The following is a 12515-nucleotide window of genomic DNA, read 5'->3' as shown; positions in this document are numbered from 1 at the left end:
GTGCATTCCTGGCACAATTTTTCTATATCATCTCTCATGCCAATCCAGTAAAAGCATTGGCGGATCACAGCTTCTGGTTTATAGACTCCCAAGCGTCCGGACTGATCATGGTACGAAAGCAGTACCTGATTGGCATCTCTGCGGGGAATTATTATTTGGTGTAGACGGTGTCCAGATGCGGCGTCAATGGAACTTCTGTAAATAACATTTTTCTTAAGGAACAATCTCTTTTGGTCTCCACAATCGCTGTAGCTCGGGGTCCATGGGTTTGCGTAGTATATTCTTTGGGATGGCCCCCATGAGTAAATGTTCTTGTAGATCTCCAAAGGTCCTACTGTCTTGTTGCAGTAAGAACCATTTTTTAAAAGTGTCCTCTGGTTCTAATGGGTAATTAGAGGAAATGGTTTGGCAGTTCTGGTGGGCTTGCTGTCGGGTAAGGTCTGGCATCTCAATGTCCTCCCATGTGTCATCTTCAAGCGAATTGTCTAATTCAGTAGGTAATTTAGAGAGAGTATCAGCATTTATATTGCTCTTTCCTGTGCGGTATTTTATTTGGAAGATGAAATTGGCTAGGCGGGACAACCATCTTTGTTCCAATGCCCCTGGTTTTTAGAGTTTAAGTGGGCAACTGGGTTATCTGTATATGCTGTAAAGGTAGCGGCAGCAAGATAATCTTTGAATTTTTCAGTCACAGCCCAGACTAGTGGAAAAAGTTCCAGCTTGAAGGACCTGTAATTTTGGTCATTTCTTCCAGCACCTTTTAGTGAGTGGCTAGCATAAGCAACTACCCTTTCTTTGCCTTCTTGCACCTGGCTAAGCACTACGCCTAAACCCTTAAAGCTAATGTCTGTATACAGGTTGAATGGTAGCACATAATCAAGATAAGCAAGGATGGGGGGGGAGTAGTTAGCTTTTCTTTTAAGATGTGGAAGGCCTGCCCTTGCTCTTTTTCCCGGTTTATGGCAATGGGCCTCCTGAAAGTCTCTTTTGGGTGCCTGCGCAAAACGTCTTGTTTTGGGGCAGCAATCTGCGCAAACTTGGGGACGTAATGTCTGTAATACCCTACAAACCCTAGAAAGCTCCTGATATCTTTTAAGGTCTTAGGAGTAGGCCAATTTTTAACAGCATTTACCTTATCAGGATCTGGGTATACCCCTTTGGCACTGACAATGTGCCCAAGGTAACGTACTTCAGTTGGCAGCAAATTACATTTAGATGGCTTTATCTTCAAGCCGTGATCAATTAGAGTCTGAAACACTTTTCCGACGTGTTGGATCTGCTCCTTATATAATTTGGAATAGATGATTACGTTATTTAGATATAGCAGGACAGATTCAAAATTTTTATGGCCTAAGCACCTTTCCATGAGGTTTTGGAAAGTGCTGAGCGCGTTGCAGAGGCCAAAGGGCATGCAATTAAATTCAAAAATAGCCCCATAGGGGTGGTGAAGGCAGTTTTCTCTCTATCTGCCTCACTCATGGGTACCTGCCAATATCCACTGGTCAGATCCAGAGTGGAAAAATGTGTGGTAGAACCCAAGGCCGTCAGAGACTCCTCAATACGAGGGAGAGGACAGGCATCTTTGTGTGTCACACTGCTAAGCTTCCTGTAATCCACACAGAAGCGGATGCCTTCATCCTTTTTCTTTAGTAGTACTATGGAAGCAGCCCAGGGACTATGGCTCTCCCTGATAATATGACTGTCCTTCATTTCTTGTACCATATTTTTGAGTTGTTGATATGAGGAAGGTGGGATAGGCCTGCATCTCTCCTTAATTGGCACATGGCCGTTGGTGAGGATAGAGTGGCAAAGGTCCTTGACCTGGCCAAAATCAAGGCTATGTTGGCTAAAAGCATCTCTTTTCCATAGCCACATTTTTTATTCCCTGTATCTGATCAGGGGACATCTGGGCATCCCCAATATGTAGCTCAGAGAGCCAGGAGGGAGACTGAGTGGAGCCTACAACACACTGTCAGTTTCACTCTCAAACACATCAGTGGGCTCAAGCAGGGATACTTGTGCCACAACAGTATATTTATTCAGCTGTACAGGGAAATTCCCAATATTGATAAGGCGGACTAGCATTTTCCCATTGGTCACTGTAGCCAGGCTCTGAGCAGCCAGTAAATAAGGGTGACCGTCTATGGGGATGGGCTCTACTATCGCCTCATAAGCACAACCATGTAGGCCTGGGCTTGTCTGGCACCAGGGGACAAATTCAGACACTGGCGGAACTAAAACTGGTTTGATGTCCTTCACGTGGGCTCTTCCCACATGACCCTGCAGATTGGCAAATCGCTGCTGAGCTGACAAGGCTTTTATAGTAGTCTTTAACACAGCTCGCTGGGCCTAGGACACTGCAGGCACATTACTCTGCAGCGCTTCCAACATTTCTGCATAACAGTTTTTTAATATATTCATGCCCAGCAAGATGATTGGTGCATTCTTGTTGGGTACGTCTAAAACCAGTATTCTTTGCTGGTGTAGCTCCGCTTTCCCAGCTATAACGATAGGTTTCCAGTACCCTATTATAGGTAAGGGTAGGCCGTAGCTCGCCACAACATTGATTAATTGCTTAGGTGGACAGCTGAGAACTTCGGGGGACAAGTACTTTTCAAAGTCACGCTTGCGGATAGTGGTGACTTGTGACCCGGTATCAATGAGCGCAGGCAGGCGCATACCGTCCACATATAACATAACTTCTGGACGGGGGCCTATATATTTAAAAATGCCCTTTGTGGTCTGTGGACCTATTGTCTGTCCCCCCAGATACGGTCCTTATGCCCAGGGGTTGAATGTTTAAATGGTAGCAAGTATTAATATCATGTCCGTTTTGATGGCAATGTTCACAAAATGGCTGGATCAACCTTTGATAATTCCTACCTAAATGTAAGACCCGAGACAACAACCCCGCTGGTCACCTAATGTCTATATCCTGTAATATCATAGAGCTCTAAAAAGACATCTAGTCCCCTCTTAAACTCCTCTATCGATTTGCCATCACCACATCCTCAGGCAGAGAGTTCCACAGTCTCACAGCTCTTACAATAAATCCCCCCTTCTATGTTGGTAATAAAACCTGCTTTCTTCTAGACGTAGGGGATGCCCTCTTGTTACTGCCACAGTCCTGGGTATAAACAGATCATGGGAGAGATCCTTGTATTGTCTCCTAATGTTTTTATACATAGTTATTTGATCGCCCCATAGCCGTCTTTTTCCAGGGTGAATAATCCTTAATTTGTATAGCCTCTCTGGGTATTCCAGTCCTCTCAATCCATGTATTAAATTATTTGCCCTTCTTTGAACCCCCTCAAGCACTGCAACATCTTTCTTGAGCACCGGTGTCCAGAACTGTACACAGTATTCCATGTGAGGCCTGACAAGTGCCTTATATAGTGGGAGAATAATGTTTTCATCCCTCGCCCCTATGCCTCTTTTAATGCACCCCAAAACTTTACTTGCTTTTGCGGCAGATGACTGGCATTGGTTGCTCCAGTTAAGTCGACAGTACACTAGTACCCCCAGGTGGACTTTCTGCAAATATACTTACAGAGAACTGTGTATTTAAGTTGTTACTGCAAATTTCAAAGTTAGTAAATCTGCACAATCTCAGATTACTAAACTATACTGAAATCGACTCCATTATTTCTGCGGCATATAACCCCGAGTGTCCAGTTAGAGTGTTGGCGTTACGTGACAAGGACTAAGCCTCCGGCCACTCACAACAGTGAGTTCATTGGGGCGTTACAACCCCCAAATCTTTGTGTCCTACAAACAGGATAGTTTCTTCTGTGCCTTTCAATTATAAATCAAGAAGTCGGTTGTTGGAAATATCCCCGCTGACAACCAGCCAGCCATCGATGACCAGGCAGATGCTGCTGCATCGGTCAATAACATATGATAAATTTGAGAAACGGGGCTCTGGAAAGATACAATGTATGAAATAATTATGGAGTAATTGATGAAATGGGTAGGAAAACCTTAGAACTTGCTATCAAAGACATTTTCTAGACTCTCTCATTAAGGCACATTGGTATTAGCGTGATGAGCTTGAATATCCTAAATATTTCTCATTTTCTTAATGCTTTAATTTAATGTTTTATTTGCTGTATTGGCTAAAGACAGTGATGGAGAAAGCCTTGAAGTCACTATTGTGAAACACAGACACATGTCTAGAAACACAGTGATTCAAGGAACCATTGGTAATGTGGGGTCTATGTTTATACATTCAGCATCTCAATTTTTGCGTAGTAAGTCCAACATATTGGAGATTGCAGGGACATTCTAATAAGTGAGTTTCACAATGGCTCTCTAACACAATACAATAATTGTTCGAAATCGTTCAAATTTCCGCGCTCCCTTGGGAATTAGATCGACAATTGTCCCATGTAAACACATGCAGCAACTTAACGAGAATTGTTCAGTTTCTGTGTGCAGAAAACTGAGCGTTGTGCCGTTCAGTGTAAACCACAGACGATCACTTCTGAACGACTGTCTGTTTACTGTGAATGCAGACACTCCCCGGTCACCGCGGCTCCATGCCGGCCAGGCTGTGAGCGATGCCAGTGATACAGGGACAAGTGTCTGGCATTGTTTGCTGGACAGTGCATTCTGTATAAATGACCCCTAAGGAAACCTTCCTAATCAGGTCTTTTGTGAATTGGTCCTCCATGTTTGTCATGTACCTCACAGTCTTCAGTCTCCAAAGACTGGTAAGTCAATTTTTATATGTATTATATATATATTTTCTCTTCTTCTGCTTGCCAGCCCGTTCTACTCATAGCAATTCTATAAAATATATTCACTCCGGAGATATTTGTAAAAATGAAACAAGTCTAACATTTCACAATTTATGCGATCGGAATCTGCAGAGAGGATCCGTTGCAAAATGCGGTCATTGAAAAGCATGTATTTTCGATTTTTCTTCACAGTTGCAGATACAAACTGCGCATTCCGCAAGTGGAGGAAAAATTGCGGCATACTCTATTTTGCATATTCTATTTTGACATCCATTGCATATGGGCCACAGGTTCCCGCATCATCGCCTTCTTCTAGGCGGTCGTTTTTGGTTTTTTTTTACAATGAGTATATGTTAAAATACTGTTAATAGCAAATTAATGAAAAAGAAATGTTGGGTAGAATATACATATATAGGTGTATGAGATAAAAAACAATTGCAAAAAAAAAGATAAATATGTAAAAATTGGGGAAAATGAATTATCGATATCAGTATTGGAGGTAAATGAAAAAAATACTATTGAATATTAAATAAAGGGGAGTGTAAACAAGATGGTAATGAAACCAGTACTAAAATAAATTAAACAATGTATTGTCAAATAACAATATTGCATATCATCTATTAAAAGGTCCTAATAATAGGCAAATGGAAACAATAATGCAAAAAAATATTTTTTTTTCTTATAAATAGGGTCAGTATTTAGATTCTAATGATTCATTAAGCCCCCCCCCCCCGAATGAAAAAAATCAAAATAGTAGAACTATATCTTCAATACGCTTCTGTAAGAAAGTGGGCATCCAAAATGTCATATTGTTGTCGAAAGAGCATCCGATGAACAATTACTTCTAATTCTCTTCATCTGGCTATATGGAATATTTTGCTGCCAAGCCCAATGGAGGCAGTTCTTACAATTTTGATAAGATCAATATGTGAAGTGAACCCTAAGCCATAGTTATTCTTATTTCAATTTTCTAACAGTGATTTCAATTCTGATCTGTGGCATCCCCCAAAAAGTATATTCTTAGTTGTTAAAAGCCCCATTTCATATTCAAAAGTTCCCATAAACAAGTTGGCATAACATGGGGCAAAGTTGCTGCCCATGTCCATCCCCTTTATTTGCAGAAAAAATGCTATTATGTGTAAAATAATTATGAGTCAAATAATGTTAATGGAATTTAGGATAAATGGTTTTTGTATCTTGGGTATTAATGGATCTGTGCGTGAACACCTATTTTGAACAGCTGAAAACAATAAATCATGGGCAATATTTTGTGTGAAAGGAAGCTATGTCCAGTGTAATCTAACATTCTAATTCAGGTATTGTAATAATGTAATTAAAATGGTTTTCCAGGCACAACTACCATTGATGACATATCCTCAGGATAGTTCATCAATAGTGGATCGACCAGGGTCCACCATTCGGTAACCCGCCCAATCAACTAATTGGGCGCCCGCTATCAGCGCCGCTATACACAGGGGTCAGAGCGGAAGTGGCTACTCCAAACCTTGTGTAGTGGCCAGTGCTTGTATTTACAGGGTGGGATCCCACTGATTTTAGTGACAGCTGCAGTTACAAGTGCCAGCCACTGCACAGGGGTCAGAGCAGTGACTTCTACTCCAACCTCTGTGTGTAGCGGTGCTGACAACATGCACCCAAGGGTACCTGGAAAACCCCTTTAAGTGTGTTGAATCTTGTAAGAATGAAGGAAGATAAAAAAATAAATCCTTGAAGTATACCCTTTTTCCCAAAAATAAGACCTAGCCAGAATTTTAAATAGTATCCAGGCAGCTATACATGTTAAAAAGAAACATTTTGGAGCTAAAATGAATATAAAACCCTGTCCTATTTTCTGGAAAACATGGTAGTATCTAGATATGCAGAGAGGTCTGGGCTAAGCAAGTCTACACCAGCTTTAAAGTGTGTTCCAGGGGGAGGGGGAGGGGAGGTAAGTGAATTATGGGTCTTTGACAAAAAATAGAGATTTAGTATAGAAAGATGGGCTATTTTAATAAAACCATTCATCCTTATTAACCGAATCTCCGGTCTTTCTTGCTAACTTATAGAGATTCCATTTGTTTGGAGAAAATAGCAGTGGAATCATCTGTAAGTTTTCTTTAATATTTAGTGTCCAACAAGATGTACATAGATTTCTAATGATAATACTCAAAGTCTAACATAACAATCCACCCCTTCCCCCCACCATTGTCGGCTTTTTAGATAACATCAGGGCTCGATGCAAACTGCCAAGTTTTGGTTGAAAGTTAAGATTATACTTCCAGATAAGAGTTTTCTTTTGTGTATCTAGAGATTTGGAACTTGTCAGGGCCATGTAATAAAAAGTTTCAATATGAGGACCCTTACTTTCCGAGGGACAAAAAGATGAGGGTTGTTTCAGTCTTGTGGGGATAGAATCAGAAGTGAAAGGTGGTCAGTCCCGGAATATCCAATAAGAAGAGGGGATCACTGGAGCTACAGTTAATAGGTGTAACATTATTCCACTGGTAGAATAAAATTCCAAAAGCGCAGTCTAAATTCTGCAGCAATTCCTGTCTCAATGTTTAATCACAAATTGATGGCTTGGTTTTAAATCCATTGTGATGGTCTACAGAAGCTAAATTATCAAAATTGTGTCACTGTCCAAAAATTTTAGGACCTACCTGTTTATCACTTTTGAAGTAACCGAACAATCACTTTATCTTACCTAGCCTCGCAGAATTTCTTGGTTACGCTTGGCCTGTCTTTGTTTCTTCGACATCTGAACCAATGTTCAACTTGGCGAATCTGCATTTTACATTCAGCTGACAGGTAGCGGACTTCAATCTGCAAATTTGTTGAATTGTTAAACTATATTATAGGATTTAAAATATTATCAATAGCAAAATGATGCATATTGCATGAATAATGTGGCACAACTAGCTAGACATGTAAGACACATTCCTGTTGCCTACTCTGCCTCATGGCTGATGTGCATCTGCACCAATATTGTGTGCTAATAAATGATACAACTCCTTTAAAAATTGTCCATTACAATGGAAATGCTGAATGCTGTTACATTTCATTAAGTAAACTTTCTCCATTCTACGTATTACCTTCAATGTAAAATATAAAATACTATTTCAAATCATACCTTAACTTTCAGGGGAGTTTAGAATGATCTGTCATGTGTTTGTATGTGAAGAAAACCTACATTTATGGCCATTATATAACTTGAATATGTAATTTTTCACCAATTTTCCCCTATGCAAGCTTTATCCCAAATTTTCAGTTTTCTCTGAGCTGGTGGGTGGAGGCTAGCTGCCATGATGTTTTCCAAAGACTGCACACATAGAAGACAAGATCCTACTCTCCTATCAATCTCTCTCATATATAGAGAAGCAGCAGTACTGAGTGTTACAGAATATCTATTAGTTTGTTGTTGATGTAGTTGCCATGCAACTGTCTCTCAGCTGATCCATTAGAGTTGGTAGCTGATCTCACTGCTGCAGCCTAGGATAGTTCAATAGAGAAGTTCATATAGACTAGCCTTACTTTAAATATTCCTGTGCATTTAAAAATCATTCTTCCTTGTTAGTACAGCTTGCTCCTGTGGTTTTGTCAGCATTAGGTTTGTCAGGTTGTTATTTTTGTTTCCATCAACCATCCGCTCCCTTATCTAACTACCATCATCAACATCATCATCAGATTACCGTTAACAGTCTGTTACTTTCATATATTGATGAGTTCCTAGTTTTGAATTATCTACTAGTGGTGATACATGCTTCATATATATGTTTATTCTGCTGTCCGGATGTTACACAATTGTACAGCAAATTAGAAGAAAAATAGACTCCCAGACGTTTAGGGTGCATTTTCAGCTCAAAAATGGTACTTTAAGTAAGGTGATTTGCACTTTTACTACTTATCCCATAGGCTATCCACAAGTTTTTTCCAGGTGCAATGCCTATTTAAATAAAACCTATATAGCTGAGAGCACAAATTTGTGAAGGAACAATAACAAAAAATGCAGGCCCTCTTACATGCAACGATTATCGCTTAAACAACCGCACAATTGAACGAACTGCAAACATTTTTGAATAAAATTACACGTACAGATAATGGCTTTTAATCATCTGCATTTCCTCCACAGGTTGTTTGCTCAGCTGGACGAGTGTTTATGCGAGGGTTATCTGTCGGGCAGGATTCCATTATCTCCCCTCCTGCAGAGTACATAATGAGTAAACATTGTACTTATTATGTATGCAAGGAAACAAACCCATTGTGCAGTCACTCAAAAGCTGCTGAAAATTACATTCAAATAGAACAAATTTGAGTGATACAGTTGGGTGTAAAAGGGCCTTAAAGCAGTGTTATTTTAGAGACCCTGCCAGTGTATATAATTAAATGATAATTGTTATTTCAAAATCTTTGCATAAATCAGTTGTATAAGCAAATATTAGAAACTCTATTATGCTTCCTAACAAAGAAAAATCCTTACATAGTAGCATAGTAATTATGGCCGAAAAAAGACATGTCCATCCAGTTTAGCCTATTACCCTCCAATGCTGATCCAGAGGAAGACAAAAAACCCCAGTAAGTTGAAGCTAACTTTCGCCGTTTAAGGGAAAATATTTCTTCCCGACTCCAATCTGACAATCAGAATAATCCCTAGATTACCGACCCTTCTGAAGTTACTAGTAATTATAACATGTGATATTGATGCTCAAGAAAGTTGTCCAGGCCCCTCTATTAGTGAGTCAGCTATCACCACGCCCTCAGGCATAGAGTTCCATAGTCTCACTGCTCTTACAGTAAAGAACCCCCTTCTATGTTGTTGTTGAAATTTTCTTTCCTCTAGAAGTAGAGGGCGCCCCCTTGTTTCAGTCCCAGTCCTGGGTATAAATAGATGATGGGAGAGATCTCTGTATTGTCCCCTGAAATATCTATATATAGTTATTAGAGCGTCCCTTGTTACAGTCCTGGGTATAAATAGATGATGGGAGAGATCTCTGTATTGTCCCCTGAAATATCTATACATAGTTATTAGAGCGCCCCCTTGTTACAGTCCTGGGTATAATAGATGATGGGAGAGATCTTTGTATTGTGCCCCGATATATTTATACATAGTTATTAGAGCGCCCACTTGTTACAGTCCTAAGTATAAATAGATGATGGGAGAGATCTCTGTATTGTCTACTGATGCATTTATACCTAGTTATTGGATTGCCCCTCAGCTGCCTTTTTTCTAAACTAAATAACCCTGATTATGATAACGTCTCTGGGTATTGTAGTACACCCATTCCATGTATTACTTTAGTTGTTCCCGCTCAAGCTCTAATATGTCCTCCTTGAGTATCAGTGCCCAAAACGTCCACAATATTCCATGTGTGGTTGGACCAGTGACTTGTAAAGAGGAAGAACAATGTCCTAGCCATGTGACTCTAGACCATGCTCCCCATGGTCCTGTTTGCCTTGGCAGCAGCTGCCTGACACTGGTTACTCAAGTTTAGCTTACAGTTAACTAAAATCCTTCTCCATGTCAGTTTTGCCCAGTGGTTTCCCATTTAGTGTGTAATGGTGACATGCATTTTCTTGCCGATGTGCAGAACCTTACATTTATCAGTGGTAAACCTCACTTACCACTTTTCTGCCCCCAACTTATCCAGATCCATTCGTAACTTCATTCTGCCCTGCCTTGTGTTAATCTCTTTGCATAGTTTTGCACCATATGCAAATATTGATATTTTACTGTGCAATCCTTCTACCAAGTCATTAATAAATATATTAAAAAGTATAGGGCCCCAAACTGACCCTTGTGGTATCCCACTAGTAACAGTGACCCAATCAGAGTATAATAACCACCCTCTGCTTTCTATCACTGACCAGTAACTTACCCACTCGTCCAGACCAAGCACTCATTTTTTATACCAACCTTTTACGCGGCATAGTATCAAACGCTTTGGAAAAGTCCAGATACACAAGATCCAGTGACTAACCCCGATGCAGTCTAGAACCTACCTCCTCGGAGAAGCTTATCAGGTTAGTTTGACAGGAGCGATCTCTCATAAACCCGTGCTGATAAAGAGTTATACTCCAAGATAACATCTCTTAGAAACCCTTCAAACATTTTACCCACAATAGAAGTAAGACTTACTGGCCTGTAGTTTTCAGGTTCACTTTCTGATCCTTTTTTGAATAGATCAGACCCGCTCACTATAGAGTCCTTAGATTTAAGAAACAAAGCTCTGGCTCACATTACTTAATTCCCTTAAATGTCGGGAATGTATGCCAATGGGACCTGGTGATTTGTCTTTCCAAATCTTTTTAAGGCCACCTGCACAAGAACGGTCAGATTCCGCATGTGCAAGCCTTTAGCGGAATCCAACCCTGTGCCCGGCCGGCGTCTGCATGTAACTGTATTTTCTGTACTGTGAATGATCTGGACGGCTAGAGCATGCCGTGATTTTTCCTCCAGCCATGGAAAACGCAATTCAATTGCACGAGTGTGCAAGAAGAAGCGATTTTCCATGGCATGCTATGAACAGCACTTGGTGTGGAACAGCGATGCGGACGCCGACTACGGATTCCACAATGCAAATCTGTTCATGTGCAGGCGGCCTAAGACAGCTCTGCACTTCTTCCTGGGTAAGACTGGTGACATTTAGTGCAGTTTATTTTATCCCTCTACATCTCATCTGATATTTTATTTTCCTGTTAATACACTAGAGAAAAATCTATAGATTTGCTTTCTCCTCATCACCCACTACATTTTCTCCTACATTATTTATTAAAGGGCCAACACTTTCAGTATTAATCTTTTTACTATTAATATAATTAAAGAACATTTTAGGGTTCGCTTTGCTCTCCTTGGTGATAAGTATCTCTGTCTCCGTCTTTACTGCTTTTTACATAATTTATTTATCTTTTAGGTTTTGAGTGCTTCTTCGTTGCCGTCTTTTTTAGTTAAATATCTTCATTTTGCTGTTTATTGCCTCCTTTACATCTTTATTGAGCTGCATTGGTTCTCACCTATTACTAAGTCTTTTATTCCTGTATGGTATGAACCCCTCACATAAGTATTTAAGATGTTTTTAATCATTTCCCATTTAGGGACTTACAACTGTGATCTCAGCCCGTATTATGCTTGTGATGCACAGCCGCGTGACTTGTGATGAATGGAGTCAATGAAAGTACATGGACTTTCACTGATCCATTCACATTAGCGTATAAACACTGCATGTAGATAGGCATGAGAAAAAAAAAAAGATGGCAGTGTGCTCTATTTCTCAGCGTATCATGCAGCATTACCCTATTCTTTTCTATGGGCAGTTTATGCACCGCTGTCCATACGCAATACATTGCGTATGGGCGACGATACACATGCAACTCTGTTATGAAACAGAGCGGGGAATTTGAAAAGAAAGGCAAAGTCAATTTGCACATGACCGCGTGCCTGAGATACGCGGTCATGCGCAGCACACTCGCTACCATATGCGGCGGTAGCCAGCTCTCTGACGTCTCATCAGCCCTCACACAGAACGGTAAGCCAGGGCATGACCCATGCAGCGTTTTACGCATATGGTCGTGTGCATGAGCCCTTATTGTCCATACGTATTTTTAAGGCATTGTCTCAATACATATGGTTTATGCATTTCTGAGCTTGTCAAACTTTGCTTTCTTAAAAGTATTTTTGTAGCTCCCCTATAAAAACACTCTCTTGAAAGACAAGTGGAAATGTATTATAATATGGTCAATATTTCCCAGGTGCCTCCAATCTGCACCCGTTATTTTATCAGGTCT

The 12515-nt window shown here is 40.4% G+C and overlaps 1 protein-coding gene across 3 annotated transcripts in view; it reads right to left on the bottom strand.

The window, feature by feature from the left end:
- Positions 1-12515, bottom strand: part of LOC136573073 (ceramide synthase 4-like) — a 91652-nt gene that overhangs the window by 42129 nt on the left and 37008 nt on the right. For all 3 annotated transcript variants that reach the window (XM_066574227.1, XM_066574228.1, XM_066574229.1), the window contains one exon: positions 7441-7559. In XM_066574227.1, the coding sequence (XP_066430324.1) occupies positions 7441-7559 (119 nt within the window). The remainder of the gene's footprint in view (positions 1-7440; positions 7560-12515) is intronic.

The sequence above is a fragment of the Eleutherodactylus coqui genome, chromosome 7 (genome assembly GCF_035609145.1).
Source record: "Eleutherodactylus coqui strain aEleCoq1 chromosome 7, aEleCoq1.hap1, whole genome shotgun sequence".
NCBI classification, from domain to species: Eukaryota; Metazoa; Chordata; class Amphibia; order Anura; family Eleutherodactylidae; genus Eleutherodactylus; species Eleutherodactylus coqui.
Note: the sequence above shows the minus strand (reverse complement) of the source record. Positions and strands in the feature narration are given on the sequence as shown.